The sequence below is a fragment of the Aspergillus homomorphus genome (genome assembly GCF_003184865.1).
Source record: "Aspergillus homomorphus CBS 101889 unplaced genomic scaffold BO97scaffold_1, whole genome shotgun sequence".
Classification (NCBI taxonomy): Eukaryota; Fungi; Ascomycota; class Eurotiomycetes; order Eurotiales; family Aspergillaceae; genus Aspergillus; species Aspergillus homomorphus.
In genome coordinates, this window is record NW_020291887.1 from 726,987 (window position 1) to 742,134 (window position 15,148).

Sequence of the window (15,148 nt, forward strand, 5' to 3'; positions counted from 1 at the left end):
TTCTTCCCCACAATATACAGTCCACCGCATCCCTCAAAAAGGCCAAACCGCTCATAGCTCCTCCCCACTAACACAAGGCGCCCGCGCAGGCAGCATAATCCCATAAGCACGTGCCCACTGATCCGTCACATTGTTCCAGCTATGCATCGTGGCGCGCTGCACCAGGACGTCCTCCTCATTCAACGTCACCCGAGTTCCACCATCTAGCCCTAAAACCACACTCCCTTTTCCCACAATCACATAATCGAGTGTGCTCGAGCGGTGGAAGACGCCCACCGATTGCGGAGGAAGGTCATAGGCGCTGAAACCCGAGCCTGTGGGCGGTACACCCGGGTGCACCAATGCCTAATCCCTGCTGCTGATGACGTCGGCGGGGTGCTCTGTGCTAGTCCAGAGGAGGGCCAGGTTGATCCCGTCTCCCACCGGTTGCGGATGGATTTGAGAGTCGTGCTTCACGGTCGCGAAGCCGGCGTCGTTGTGGCCGGCTACGATGCGTCGTGGGGCTGGGAGTGGACTGGCGGCCGAGTTGGGCATTGTTGGGGGTTGGATTGGGGTATATTAGCTCGGAGAATGAGTAATGGCATCAAGGATGGTACAATTCAGATCGATCCCATGGCGGAGGTGATACGACTGGCTGGCATAGTGTGGAGATTTACAGTGGATGGTAGTGGGCCAGATATCTTGTACAGTTCTGATATAAGCATCACCATCACAGAGATAAGTCCACCAGGTAATCAATCTTTTTAAACTCCGCTGTCAATTCTGTTTGCCAAGCCATTTCTCGGCGAGGTTTCTCCCCGGGACTTTTTGTCCAGCGAACAACCTTCCGATCATAGACAGAAATTCTGCTTTACTTCGCGAACATAACGCTTAAATCATGGCGTCTTTTATAGGCACAAAACACGCGACCCAGCAGACTTTGCGGCAAATCCGGACTCGGATGTCTGCTGTAAAACCGAAGTCCATACAGGATCTCGCATTCAAGAGTATCGAAGCCTAGGGCCCGGGAATGTACGAGCCAGTTTTCGCAAGAAAACGCAGTATCCGCCATTTTGACGAGATGCTTGTTACAACTGTACCAAGGCATTTCTAATCTCTTCCATCGTGCTATTGAGCCTGAGATGGTGCCGTGTTGACGAAATTAAGGGATTGCTCTCTACGCCTTCCAGCCCCTGGCTGGTGACTGCTTACCGGTCGCCACCACTACAGTTCCAGGCAGGTTTGCGGTGTGATCCAAATAACATGCAGAGAAAGACCATAAACTCGCTCTAGTGGAATAAGCCCACTTTCTTTGCTTGGAAATCATTGGAAATCTTGCCAGCGGGGTTTCACGATCCCGGACTACGCGTATCGCTGGCTGGCACTACTCCCTGTCTCGAGCAATCAGCACGAGAGATGATTTAGGAGCCTATTCGGCTGAGTCGGCACTAATGTCATGAAATATAATACATGTAAATGGCCGTAATATATGCGAAGTCGCAATTTGTCCAAGAACCCAAATCCTTCCACGTGTACCGACAGCCCTAACGAGGAGAGCCATTGCCGAGAAAGTTTCGGCTCGATGCGAACCAAGCAACGAAGGAGAAAGCTTATCCCATGCCTCTTCCGCGACGCTCGAAAGTGCACTGGCTTGTAGGGACTAGAGTAGACAGCCCCTCTATAGTCACATGCCGGTAGGCCTTGAGGACATGCAATTCTTGCCCTGCTGCGGTAATCCAAACTCATCAGCTGTCTTGTGGATTGTGCCAACAACGAGAACAAAGAAAGAAGCGCCAGGCGGTTAATTATGTGACGGTTCATGCAGACAGATATCACATCCCGCCGTGTACGCTAGCAAGGATCTTAAAGAACCTTGGCGAACGCTTGACAGCAAATAGCAAAGTGGGAAGGGTTACATCGTGTGAAAAGGGGGCTGAAAGTCATCGGGGTGGTGGAATGGGGAGTGATTGCAATCTGCGTACACGTAGATTGCCAAGATCGCACCTGCTGCTGGGGCGAGTCTTGTTTGGTCCAAGAATCGGGGCTGATAATCACGTAAATTGTAGTTTGCGCACTAGCAGGGGATCATTAACCGATTTGGTGGCTACTAAAAAAGAACACAAGGGATTTGCACCCATTGGCTACCGGTCCCACTTCGACATGCTGGCATCTCGACATATAAAGAGGGCAGAGAACGAAGATGAGAGGAATTAGAGGTCTGCCAAGTTTTAAATTTGAAGTGATTCAGTATCTGCTTGTTATCCACAATGAAAGCGAATCCCAGTCGCTCTTCCCACACCCCTCCCCAATCATCTTACCAACCTCCTTCCGGTGGCATTTTTACCATCATACCGCCGGCATGGGTTCCATATGCTGAACTCATGCGTCTGGACCGACCAGCGGGGTACTTCGCCTTCATCTGGCACTATCTGATCGGAATCGGCTTTGGTGCGGCCCTGATTTCCCCGCGCCTGTCCCCGATTACTATAGCAGGAGCAACAATCTACCTCGGCGTGTGGGTAATAGTGCTTCGCGGTGCGGTTTGCACCGTCAACGACAACCTGGACCAAGAGTTCGATCGCCAGGTGGCTCGAACCCGATGGCGACCCATTGCGCGAGGGGCGGTCTCAACCACCCAAGCCAACCTCTTCGCCGCCACCCAGTTTGTCATCCTAGCCGTGATGGCCGTCAAGTGTCCATTCCGCCAGAGCCCCGAAGCGACGGCAATTCCCGTTTATGCCACTCTGACAGCCGTCATCCTGAGCGTCTATCCGCTGGGGAAACGCGTGACTGACATGCCACAGCTGATTCTTGGAGTCGGCTTTGCAGCTGCGATTCCCTACGCCGCGGCCATGGTCGGGCTTGACCCGTTTGATCTGGACGGAAGGGGCGTTCTGACGCAGGACGAATCTCATTCGTTAGCGACATCTTGTCTAAGTCTGTGTGTTGCATGTGCCATCTGGACTGTGATTTTTGATACCATCTACGCACACCAGGACCGCGAGGATGACATCAAAGCGGGCGTGCGCTCCCTGGCGGTCCGTCTCGGAGACAACACCAAGCTGGCTTGTGCGGTCATGACGACCGCTCAAGTCGCACTCTTGGTCTTCACTGGCGTGCAGTGCCAGTTCTCGTCGGTGTATTTTGTCTCGTGCGCTGGCGTGGCGCTGGCTTTGACTGTTATGCTGGTGAAAGTTGATCTTCGCTCGGCGGCAAGTTGCGCTTGGTGCTTCGGGAAGGGCACGGGCATTGTAGGGGTTATTCTTCTTGCGGGCCTGTTTGGAGAGTACTTAATCATGAAATGAGTGCAGTACGCTTTGAAAACTGTTTATCCCACTTCTTGTGACTTTAATTCAAGACAATTTAAGTGCATGTAGACCCATTGATACCTCGCGCCCTGCGCGAAAGACATATCTAGAGCTTGGTCTAAGAACAATCAGTCATATTGAGAGCGTTCTCAACCACTCACCAGGGTTACCGGAAATAGACTGTGGCATCAGAGGATCTCTTTTCCGAGCTCAAACTGGCTTTCATCATACCCGATATGCGGCATGACTGCATCTCCCTCCCAGCTTTGCCTTGGAATCTAACACAATCATAAATTTGGCAGTGTGATAACGGTTCAACCTGGCAAACTCAGTGAGCACGGAAGCTTGCTTCCCACGTTGACTCTCAGCTAGCCACCTTCTCCCTGGGTGGTCAGACGAACCCCTGTACCTTCTCGGGTGAGCAAATGTTGCTTTATTGATTAACAGAATTGGTCGGGTGCAAAGCCTTCTAAAATGACTAGGGTCCGAGTTAGCATAGGCCGCTCCATTGCCGGGATTAGAAGTGATGATCTAGACCTTCCCTGCAGGGCTAATGCGAGAGCGCGTGCGCTAGATGGCAGATCTTCCCCTTCCAGCATACCCCTGCTCCTACTACTTGTGGTCTGGTGTACTATCGTAGCTTACCTTGCCTGTTATTGCCATGAGACAAAGAATTGGACCAATGCCATAACGCTTACATGGAGTTACACTTTGGAGGTCAAGCGTTCTGTAGGAGAGATACTGGTTCAATATGTTGCTCAGGAAGCGAGGCTCGACCCAAACATTCATTAGGCTTCTCAGAAAGGAATGAGGTCATTGGCCAGTGTCATTTGCTCTAGTTGCTGTTGGCAATCCCCAGGATTCACTCACTATTAGAATGTGCGCCCACTCCAGGATAGCTACTGGACCTACCACTCAAGCTGTGGAAAGGTATACTCGCGGTTCGAGTTCAATGGGTATTTCACCTCGCTCCCGCGCCCAGCAGCGAAGTCTGCAGTGCATGAGCCGGGATCGTCGATCCGTAGGCCTGTAGAAACCTTACAGCTCGACACAAGTTCCGACTTGCCCGAATCCCGGCCGCTCGTCCCTTTGAACAAGACTGTCTCTACTACGCCATCAAACAGGATCCCGAGTTCATTATACAAGGCCTTGAAACCAGTAGTCGGCTGCTGGTTTACAACCACAAGGCCTTAGGCTACCTAGACAGCGGTATATTATTTATGACAAGATTATCTCTGGACACGGACCAGCAACGGTGATTCTTATACAAAATTAAACCGTGTTACTTGTGTTGCGGGATGTACCTGCCATCCTCTATACGACAGCTTTTTGCATGCCCACATTTTAGTTTGCTTTCCTTCGCGCATACTTAGACTTGAGTCATGGATGGTTGCTCGGTATGTGTTTTATGATTCTGTCGGGATCTGGGCAACCGCTGGACAAGCCAGGGATTATTCTCGGTAAAGAAACCTTGGGAGCAACGCGCTGGCCTCTCGATAAGGCATTACAGGCGCAGTATCAGTTTCAGGACTCGGACTGCTATTAGAAGACTTAGACAGAGGGTGAGTTGGGTTTGGATCGGCTGAGGGCTCCCGAAGATTGATAGGGGGTGTGGGAACGCGGTGATGGGGTTAGGTGATTGAGTATCCCTATTTTACGGTACAGAAAGTGACTGCAGATTGATCTTTAGATGGTTTTTGAACCAGAGTAAGTCATTCCTAAAAGATATTATCTGAAGCGTGGAAAACTGTTACACCGTTCCGACCTCTTCGGTAGTACGATACTCTATTACAAGATCAGTACTGGCTTGCGAAAAATACGCAATGACAACCCACTTCAATCATATGAGTTGTCGCATATATTGGGGTGAAGCGGGTAAGACATCTTTGATAAGGAGCTAATCATACTGGAACCAAAGCCACCGCGGATTCCAGCCTGAATCTACTCTTTATCAACATCGACGCCGTTAGTCACAGAGCCAAAGACCTCTAGAGCATGGCCGAGGTAATCCTGGACCCCCTTGAGCCGAGGTGTCATATCACTTCCAAGAGGGAGCAGCTTCTCGTTCTGAAGGCCTTGCCCGTCTCCCTCACCAGTAACGACATGGTACACAGCCTGCATCGCCTTGTCCTTGTCGCCATTGGGCTTGATCTTGCCACTGACAAGTAGCCCTTGAACCTCTTCAGTGAAGGTTCCCTTGTAGTCTTCTGGCAGCGGGGTCTTCCCCAGAACGACGGCGTTGGGCATGTTGGTATTGAAAGTCCCGAGGACGACGGTCAAGGTGCGGATGTTGCATGAGTCGACCTCCTTTGCAAGGATCTTCGTGAGGGCTATCAGATCCGATTCAATAAGCGACTGTCCTTAGCGAAATATCAATGGTACCTACCGTCCAATCCAGCCTTGGCGCCCGCATACACCCCCATGGTGGGAATGCCATCCAGTGCAGCACCACTGCTCATGTTGACAATCACGCCGGACTTCCGCTGGCGCATGTGAGGCAGCACGGCTTGGATGAGACGCAAGGGGCCGAAGAACATTGTATCCATCTGGGCTCTCACTTCCTTCTCCTCGACCGTCTCAATGGGGGCGTAGATGGAGTAGCCTGCGTTGTTAACGAGGACATCGATATGGTCGCCCTCGCGTTCGAGCCTGGCGACGACGTCGCTGCTATCATGACTGGTGACGTCTAGCTGGACCCATCTGCCTCCTCTGGACTCAATGTCAGCTACCAGCTCGGGAGTTCGCGATGGGTTGCGTGAGGTCGCAATGACCTTGTGGCCACCAGCCAGGGCGGCGCGGGTCAGGGAGAGACCAAAGCCCGAGGAGCAGCCTGTGACCAGCCAGGTGAGCTTTTTGGTAGTAGGAGCTGTAGTAGTAGTAGACATGATGAATGCGTGGACGATGAGAATTGGATAAAAGGAGTCTGCAGCTCAGCTTTAAGCATCGATTCGCTGGAGTAGGGCTGCATTTAACGCCGCGGACTTGTGGTAAACTCCGATTGGTCAATGCTGGTCTGGCTCGGTGTTAAGCCACTGCGGCGGGGACTGTGGCAGGAGTCTAAACATAGCCCAATAATAAGTCCAACAAGGAGATCAATACTTTGCATGAATTTAAGTAGGTGCCGTTTGAAGTTCCGGTCCTTGAATTCCAACCCGTGAGATATTCACTTGCAGTGCGGTGACGGTGAAAAGTGATGTCCATCCATTGAAGCTGTCCTAAGAATACAATAAATATAGATGATTCGCCTCCAGGCTGATTTAAAAAGACAACGAGGGATGGGTAGAGCTGGGGAGAAGTCGGGCAGAAAGAGTAGAGAGGAGCATATTGCCATGGTCTACGGTGGGTTGTACGTACTTTTAGCATATGCTCTCCAGTCTCTTTCACTTCGTCGATGTCGCACCGCTCGATCTGCGCGCTACTATTCTCTCAGATTGTGTAGCTGCACGTGAATTGGTAATCTTGAAGTATCGATGACTTGGGAATGTGCGCCCCTAGTACCATGTTTCATTGCATCTACTTGTCGACCGGACTTATGACATGTTTCGAATCACCTGTTGTACTGAAACAAGATTGACCGCACAGGGTCTTGTACAATAAGATTGTCGATTTGTTCATTATATAAAGCTTCCTAACTTAATTGTTTCATCCTGAATTCAAATCACTCTCGACCCGATTGGCATTATAACGGGATGAGGAACCTCCCTCACGATCCTGCAACAAAGTTCCTAAGGCCAAGCCGGACATTTTCGACTGCTCCAATGCAAAGTGGGTAAAAGCTCAAAGCCATAAGTTTGGGCTACATGTAGCTGAGTGCCTTTAGTCCTAACGGGGGAAGTTGGTTGAGGGTTGGTGGTTGAAGTGTTGACCGGGAGGCGGCAATGCGGACTGCGATCCAGTATTTTGGTTTTGGGAGGCCACGGCTTCAGATAGAGAGATAAATTGGGCATGTTGCTGTTGCTGTTGCTGTTGCATGGCATAATTCTCGTTGGCGTTGTTATTGCTGAGCATATTCACTTGGGGTTGCGGTATAATTTGTGGGCTCGGTTGTTGTAATGATTGGCCACTAGAATGCAAGTTATAATTATCGTTAAGATTGTTGCTCGAAAGATTGAGCTGGGGATGCAGGGCTAGCTGTGGACTTGGTTGTTGCAATTGCTGGCCAGATTGCGGACCCATGGGAAGGGAAATATTCTGGTTACCCGCCTGGAGATTCCGCGGGTCTCCCATATAAGGCTGGCCACTACCGACGGCCCCCATTTGCTGTGAGCTTGGGTGACCTTGAGACAAGGATGACGCTGGCATACCTCCCTGGGTGTACGATGGCTGCATAACAGTGGGTTGTTGAGGAGGCTGCAGGTTGAGCACCCCTGTCGTATCATAGGTAAAGTCGTCTCGTCTTACCATTGAGCTTGAGTTGCGCTCAGCATCGTCCTGTTTTTTCTGGGTGATCCAGATGTATCTGCTGAAGTTGTCCGACACGGTGAAGACGTTATGAAAATAGGTTGCGTGAAGTTGGATCTTGGCCCCCTCGTTGGTATGGAATGCCGCCAGAGCAAGGGCACTCTGAAAGGCATTACGAATCTGTCGACCGTTCCAAACAGGTCCCGACCCCGGACGACATTGAGCGTAGAAGATCTGATTCGCAAAGCTCGTCAACTCACCCTTGCTGGCAATTATTCCAGCCTTATTCGCTTCGTCAATGTGACCCGACCAGATTTCGTATGTTTGAGGCCAGTTCAGTGGCGGATAATAGAGCGACATGTGGATTCGGGACTTGAAGGCTTCATCAAATACGCCAACTCTATTCGTGGTGAGGAACAAAATTCCCTCATAGTACTCCAAGGTGCGGAGAAAAACTGGTAATTCGATGAATGGTTAGCTAGGGAGGCTAGACGCGCACATCATCGGAGCTCAACTTTACCAGAGACAAGTGCATTCCTCTCCACGTCATATGCCCGGCGTTGAGCCAGGAAAACATCAGCTTCATCCAAGAGCATAATGCAACCCCAATCCTGAGCGAGACGAAAGATTTCCTTCAGTTTTTCTTCTACTTCGCCCGCTGTGAGTCCGAGATCACCACACGTTATGGGAAGTAGAGGTCTGCCATTGCTAATGGCAGCACATTCTATGGTATCGTCAGTATTGGTTCCATGAAGGATCGAAAGAGTCTGCGTAGCATACCAGCCGTAGATGTCTTCCCGACTCCGGGAACCCCATGTAAGAGGATTGTAACCCCATTCCCTATCTCTAGCTATTAGCAGAAGCCCTCGAGGGGATAAAACAAAGCACTAGAGACAGAGGCCTTTACCTTTGTTCCTCAACAAGTCAAAATGGACACTCCCAGACTTGTTCCTGTTGAAGTGCGAGTGGATCAAAGACTGAACCAGGTCCTTGTGACCATCCGGAAGACGTAATTTGAGCCAGGGGTTTTCTTTGGCAGGTCTCTTTCGCAGCCGCTCATTCCCACTCGGGTCCCGTCCAATTTGAAGACATGCTATTTGTTTGGAAAACACCTCCTTGTTAGCCATGACAAAGTCTTGTGGAAGCAACATGCCGGGAGCATACCCCATCGTCTAGTTGATAGCACGAATGCAAAAACCCGGTCGGGCAAAATTAGCAGGTCATCATCGGTTGGCCCTCCTCCGGTCTTGGCCCAGGCATCCCACATGAGTGTCTGAGCCTCCATAAAGTCATCGGTGAACCGCTTATCCCAGACCGCATCTCTCTCGATTCCTGTATCGGTGCCTGTCTCCGCCGTGAGAGTTTCGCCAAAAGTATGGTCATTTGTCACGGGACGCCACCAAGGAATTTCCCCTAGGGCACGTGCGAAGTCCACTATCACATCGCTATCAATTTGCTCAGAATAGCAAGAGGCACTAGAGGGGATCTTGTCGACCATATCAGTCAATTTTCGGCCGGATGGGTCTAAGTAGTGACATCGGCCGCTGTAATCCAGATGAAGGATTTGCTGCGTGCATTCAACGAACTGTTTCCCTCGCGTGGCCAGGTATGCTCGGTCTGTGAGCCCTTCTCGCTCCGCAACAGGGAGAGGAAGGACTGGGAGGGACTTGACGGCCTGGGTGCCATCAAAACCACTGATTTCAAATTGACGGAAGACGGGAATAAAGCGGGTTCCATCATAGTCTAAATAGAAGCAATCTAGCACGAAAGTGGTCCAGGTGCCGAGAGTTTTGTCTCTGGGATGCCCCGACCCTTCCAGGATCCGGCGGCCGCCGGTGCGTTGCACCACCTTCCAGATCTTCTGGGGGGGATTGCTGCCTTTGATATACACAAGGGAGCCTTGGGCGAAGAGGAACCAAAGGTCAGAAAATCGCACCATCTCCGGGGCAGTGGCCAGGTACATCTGTGCTGGACGGAGAGTTTCATCCATGAATTGCGTCAAGCATCGACAATCCATGATCAGAGCGGTCAACTCTAACACACTCATCGATGGCCAATCATCCTTGGAATAGCCCTTGTCCTCGACAGAAGAGTCCACTAGGGCTTGAATGTACTCCTCCTCCGACAGATCCTGTATCTCCTTCCGGGCAGCTTCAAACTCTGCCAGCTTGGCCCGAATTGGCTTATCAAAATAGACCAAGAGTTTGAAGGGCCGGAGAATTGACAAGGGGGTGCCACCGTGATAGGACAAGTCCCCGTTACCGAACTCATAATCTAGCAAGTGTTTCAGGCGATGAGAGTTGATGCGGATTCGTTCGGGTAAAGTAGTCAAGGGAAGGCTGTCTGTGTCTTCTTCTCCAGTCAGGAGAGCGACCGATTGTCCGCTACCCCCAGTACTGGCTCGGATATCGCCTGCTGAAGGCTCGTTGTGGGGAATTTCAATGGCGAAGTGCTTGGCAGGCGGACAGTCCAAGGTGGCTGCTTCACCCCAGGGGAGGTAACGGATTTTTGCAACAGAGATGTCGATCTCCTGGGGCCTTTTCTCCTCCTCCTCCTCCTCCTCCTTCTCTTTCTCTTCGCTTTCGTTCTTTTGGCTTTCTTTCTCCACGTCGTCTTTTGCCTCGGTGGGAATACCACCATCGAGCAACGAGGCCAGTGACTCATTCAAGTCGCGCAACATCTGCATCTCTTCGAAAAGGCTTGACGAGATGTCCTGCAAGGCATCCTGCCAGTCAAACCCATGCGCGTCCACAACTCTCTGGGTCCGGCTTTCGAGCTCCTCAAATCGAGAGAGCGAGCTTTTGCTGGTTTTGAACCACTCCTCTACTGTCGCCCTCGGGATTGTGTCCAACTGGGACTTGGGTGCTTTTGACGATTCATCTTCCCCTTCCACTCGGCGATCCTTTTCGTTCTCGGGTTGTGACTCGGGGGGGATTTCAGTCTCACTTTCCGGGGGCAAAGCATCTGGTTCCATTGCAGTAGTGCGCACACTGCCTACATCGGCAGTCAATGTTTCGACCGTCGTCATGAGAAATCCTTCCGAAAGAAGACCGGACTAGATGTTGATGGAGAAATTGGAATCCACAACCAGCTATATCAAAATCAGTGACAGAAAACTCGCAGCAGTATTTATAAGCTGGTCGCAGGTTCAGGTATACTGCTATACGATATTAGAGGATCCGCTTCAGCAGTGCGGGGCCGCTGCACTCGAGACACTCATGTTAGGCTATTGGCTGAAAATTAGAGTATGCAGTGTGACAGTGTGAGCAAGACGTGCTGACGTGCAGATAAATGCTGACAAGTCGCATGGGTTGTCAGCTAAGCCTTCTTCATGTAAGCAAACACTCTTTGGGCAGATATGCATGGTATGCATGCATCCATCCCGGCCAACTCCGGCGAACCAAGCGCCATGCATTCTTTCTCCGCGGACAGGTCAAAGACATCTTATCTGGTCTACCAAGCACAAAAAGCGCCGATATGAAGATGACATCGGAATTTCTAGCTCCACACATGCTCCCTACGGGCTGGCTCGACACTCCCTGTCCAACAATGAACGACGCAAAAGGCACCGTCACCCCCTGGATCCAGCACAATGCCGCCAAGGTTGACCCGGCTTGGGCATTTGCCGAAGCTCAGCGTATGAGAAAGAAGAAACTCCCAGATCCTCCTCCTCGGTGAGTCTACAAGTCCGATCACCGTTGAATGTGGGCTTTCGAGGCATGTTGACAAGCATATACAGCGTCCAGGATCGAAAGGAGAGATTCAAAGCTGCCATGCGGGCATACTTCAGACATACTGAAGACAGTCAGGCCAAAGACATTTTCGAGCACACCACGACATGGGAGGAGGTCCGCAGTGAGGCGCAAAAAGCATTAGACTTACGATACAAACAGAACGGAAAGAAGAACTTTTTCCGGAAATCGATTCGAGTTGTCGGAGACGTTGCCTCTCGATTGGAATTCCTGACAGAACTGATTCCTAGCGGCGATTATATGGGAGTCATATGCGGGGGGCTGAAGCTGGTCTACAACGTGCGTGCAAAACAGCGTTGCCTCGGCTGTCTCCTGTTGCATCCATTCCACTGACAAATTTTGAGTTCCTGTTTACCTTTCTTGTTGTCTGCCATAAGATCTCAGTATCTTCTGGTTTCCCAGCTCTAACTTCATTTATATATAGGCAGCCAATCGGATGAGTACCGTTCGCGAATTTGTTCTGGGCTCTTTGGACAGTCTGTCGCAGCCAATTCAAGATGTCTCGCCCTATCTTTATACCTATTCATGGAGCGAGGAGCTTTTGGAAAAATCTCACGAACTTTACATGTGCGTCTTGGATGCGGTCGAGGAGATAACACTATGGATATCGAAGACTAAGGGTGGTAAGGGCTTTGTTCTATTGATTTGGAATGCGCTACTCACGGTTGTTCAGTGGTTCGAGGCGTGATCGCAATAGGAAAAGCCTTTGTACAACAGGATGACTATGGGAAGAAACTCGAAACCAAGATTACCACCAGTGTTGGAGAGAAGGCGATTGCGTTTGAAAAGGCCGTGAAGTCATGCTTGAGTATTGAGGTCCACGATATGGGCCAAAACGTGGTCCGTATCGGCGAAGGACAGGACGAAATGAAAGACAATCTAAGACGCGCGGCAGCATCGTTGGAAAGATTGGAGGCAATCTTGCAGGACAAGATCAAACAGATGCAACCGAGTAAGCTTCACTTGGTGTCTCATTTGGTCGGACGCACCAAACGAGCCCTTAGTCCCTCCCACTGACCTGTTTCATCAGTACTGGACGCATATGATTCAGCTCAAGCTCCCCCGGTGACTCGAGTACACATCACAATCGAGCAGCTCCTCACTGCGCTCCACTTGACCAGCCCCTTTCCCGACGTCGATGTTGTAGACCATACAGTCGATGTCATCATCACGGAAAGAAGGAGGCTGTTAGTCTTAGGAGGACTTCTGGATGGTGATGCTGAAGACCAGATTGCTGGCGTCCTGCAGGATTGTCGATTCCGCACCTGGCTTCAAGTCATGCGCTCTGAGGTTCTTGTGGTCTCAATGATGGAGGAGGACATCTTACAGGAGAGTCCCGTCTCGCCGCTGACCTACATCTGCTCGATGTTACTGAAGTCCTTTGCCTCAACTGAGCGTGTAGTGCCAGTCGCGTTTTTCTGCCGGGAACATTGCGATCCCCAGGATAACCTCGCTGGCGCGTCGGGGATGATGCGATCTCTGATAGCTCAAGTGGCGGTGACCCTCACAGAGGCCAACAGCCTCGATCTCAGTTTCTTGGTAGAAGATAGCTTACACACGATTGCATCTCAGGATCTGTCTACTATGTGCGACCTCTTTGCGAACGTGATCAAACGGATTCCCACTGGTATTGTCCTATGCATGATTGATGGCGTGGACTACTTCAGCAACCAGATTCATATACATTGGCTAGATTGGGTGATGAGGTTTCTTAATAGCCTCGTGGAATATGTTTCGCGAAGCCGGTCGGATCTTGTCTTCAAGATATTGCTTACAAGCCACCGGGGCGCCAGCTTGGCCTCCCAGTGGTTCCCTTATCGAGTGGATTTGCCCATGGTCAGTAATGAGACTATGTATGGTCTTGGTCTTGCTACTGGAGAGATGCAGTCCATCTTTTGACTTTTACAGGGGAAGAACAAAATGTCCCTTAATAGGTATCTCATCTATGCCGATGCAACGGTACTTCCTAGTAATCTAGAGATTCAATTGGCAGATACTCACCCATAAGATAGAGAGCCGACTTATAGATTACCAACTAGGCTACATACAGTTGCGCAGGGGACCAGAGTATGAATTTTAAACACCAGATTGAAGGACACTAGATCATCGTATGTGCTAAACACTTCAGCCTGTTATTCTGACTGCCTATTAACACGCATTCTCTGACTTCCCCGCATTCCTTCTCCTTTGCCTTTTTGTGGCTGGCTGAGGTGGTCATACCCAAATCTATCAGTGCAGTGCTCAGACCCCCACGAGGATGCAGAGCCGGAGACGCCGGCACTAGGCAGCTGCATAAAATGAATCTAATACGACCCCAAATGGTCGGGGACTGCATCTTGCGCACATGCTCCCCGGTGCAAATGCTTGCTCCCCACCCAATCATCCTCGTGTGAATAGTCACATGGACGGTAATTCTATTATATTAATATATCAGAAATGCAGGATTGATCCCATGTTTCAACTGCTGGGGCATGGGCAACGCGTTCAGAGAGATTAGTCTTTTACCAATAAAGTCAGATTAGCTCATTCGATTAGTTCTCTTCAGCTCCTTGCCTTGCACCAATTTGTGCCGAAATGAGTACGTTCTGCCTAGCTTATGGCTGCTTCATGTGTTACATGTGCGTGGATAGCGCATCCCACGACAGTCCTACTCAACTTCCTCACGTTTCCCAAGGACCTTCACAAGTTCATGCTATTGGGGACCTGTTCGTTACCTACGGGGTCCGGAGGCTTCCTCACGGCAGGCGGAGACTTTTCTATCACCGCGCGTTTTGATATTTACTAACACATAATCCGAAGGAAGAGCATGCACTCAGTCGCGGCAAGGTTGCTAATTTCACTAGGCAATGTTACTTAACATCTTACTTCCAAGGCGCTCAAGGGTGGTTATATTAGTCCGGAGATGGTAACCAACTTTAACGAGGTAGCCGTGCTTCTTGAACCCCTTCCAGTAGACCTGTGGTTGATTTTTCATCTCATCTCCTCCACCATAGGTTTACACAATGCCTTTTACTTCTTGATACACACCTGGACACATACAGCCTTACGGAGCAGAGTTAAAGCAACCTGCTATCCCAAGCGGTAAGCAACATGAGAATAATGATCTTGGCAGCGGTGTAAATATCTTGTCTTCTGGCTCAATGGTAATCCTCCCTTCAATTTCTGTTTCTTGGGTGGTGTTTTAGGTTCAGCCCTTATTAGCGGCTGCACAAAAGCAACGCGTTTGCGAGATCCTGCCTCTTCACTACCGCAAGCAGCTAGACTAACGTGATAACATCCCGTCGGAAAACGTGCTGAAAGTCCATCTTCCACCTCTCCCCCGAAGTCCCACTAGACACCAACCACGTAAGTCTCAATCCAAAGACCTATCACCGACAAGGCACGTAGAACCGAATACGCCATCCTGTCCGCTAAGCATTTCATATCGTCCCCCCAGCCGCCTGAGGGAAGATACGCCTTTCCATCCATAGACGCCCAACTCCACGTCGGCACCCCGTCAACCCCTGTCCCAACAGAGGCATTCCGCCCATCCCGACCATTACCGACACCACAATCCGGCTCCCAAGGATCCTTGACTATCTAGTTCAAGCTCTGGGGCAAAGACCTCCAAAAGTGACCCCCCAAGATACACATCGCCCATCCGTTCCGCCAATTGCTGTGCAACCCACTCCATGCATCCTAATCGGTCCCTGGGACTACAGCTTGTGA

At 50.7% G+C, this 15,148-nt stretch overlaps 5 protein-coding genes across 5 annotated transcripts; 2 read left to right on the forward strand and 3 right to left on the reverse strand.

Annotated features, from left to right (window-relative positions):
- Nucleotides 1-51: 51 nt before the first annotated feature.
- BO97DRAFT_334152 (cupin domain-containing protein) lies at nt 52-534 on the reverse strand (the record flags this gene model as incomplete). The annotated part of the gene is made up of 2 exons (XM_025691387.1): nt 52-345; nt 367-534. The coding sequence occupies 2 exons, from the start codon at nt 532-534 to the stop codon at nt 52-54; spliced, it is 462 nt and encodes a 153-aa protein (XP_025556544.1).
- A 1,712-nt stretch (nt 535-2,246) lies between these two features.
- On the forward strand, nt 2,247-3,284 carry BO97DRAFT_447772 (4-hydroxybenzoate octaprenyltransferase; the record flags this gene model as incomplete). The annotated part of the gene is made up of 1 exon (XM_025698802.1): nt 2,247-3,284. One exon carries the CDS (start codon nt 2,247-2,249, stop codon nt 3,282-3,284), a length of 1,038 nt encoding a protein of 345 aa, XP_025556545.1.
- A 1,764-nt stretch (nt 3,285-5,048) lies between these two features.
- BO97DRAFT_447773 (SDR family oxidoreductase) lies at nt 5,049-6,172 on the reverse strand (the record flags this gene model as incomplete). Its single annotated transcript, XM_025698803.1, has 2 exons — nt 5,049-5,617; nt 5,674-6,172. 2 exons carry the CDS (start codon nt 6,170-6,172, stop codon nt 5,229-5,231), a joined length of 888 nt encoding a protein of 295 aa, XP_025556546.1. The 3' UTR covers nt 5,049-5,228.
- Nucleotides 6,173-6,914: 742 nt separating this feature from the next.
- BO97DRAFT_359185 (ATPase) lies at nt 6,915-10,735 on the reverse strand. Its single transcript, XM_025692307.1, has 6 exons — nt 10,349-10,735; nt 8,853-10,225; nt 8,596-8,781; nt 8,469-8,528; nt 8,209-8,412; nt 6,915-8,143 (listed from the first exon to the last, which is right to left on the reverse strand). Exons 1-6 carry the CDS (start codon nt 10,714-10,716, stop codon nt 7,110-7,112), a joined length of 3,225 nt encoding a protein of 1,074 aa, XP_025556547.1. The 5' UTR covers nt 10,717-10,735; the 3' UTR covers nt 6,915-7,109.
- Nucleotides 10,736-11,237: 502 nt separating this feature from the next.
- BO97DRAFT_409832 (uncharacterized protein) lies at nt 11,238-13,339 on the forward strand (the record flags this gene model as incomplete). The annotated part of the gene is made up of 5 exons (XM_025696111.1): nt 11,238-11,362; nt 11,428-11,719; nt 11,865-12,063; nt 12,114-12,392; nt 12,471-13,339. 5 exons carry the CDS (start codon nt 11,238-11,240, stop codon nt 13,337-13,339), a joined length of 1,764 nt encoding a protein of 587 aa, XP_025556548.1.
- Between the last annotated feature and the right edge of the window lie 1,809 nt (nt 13,340-15,148).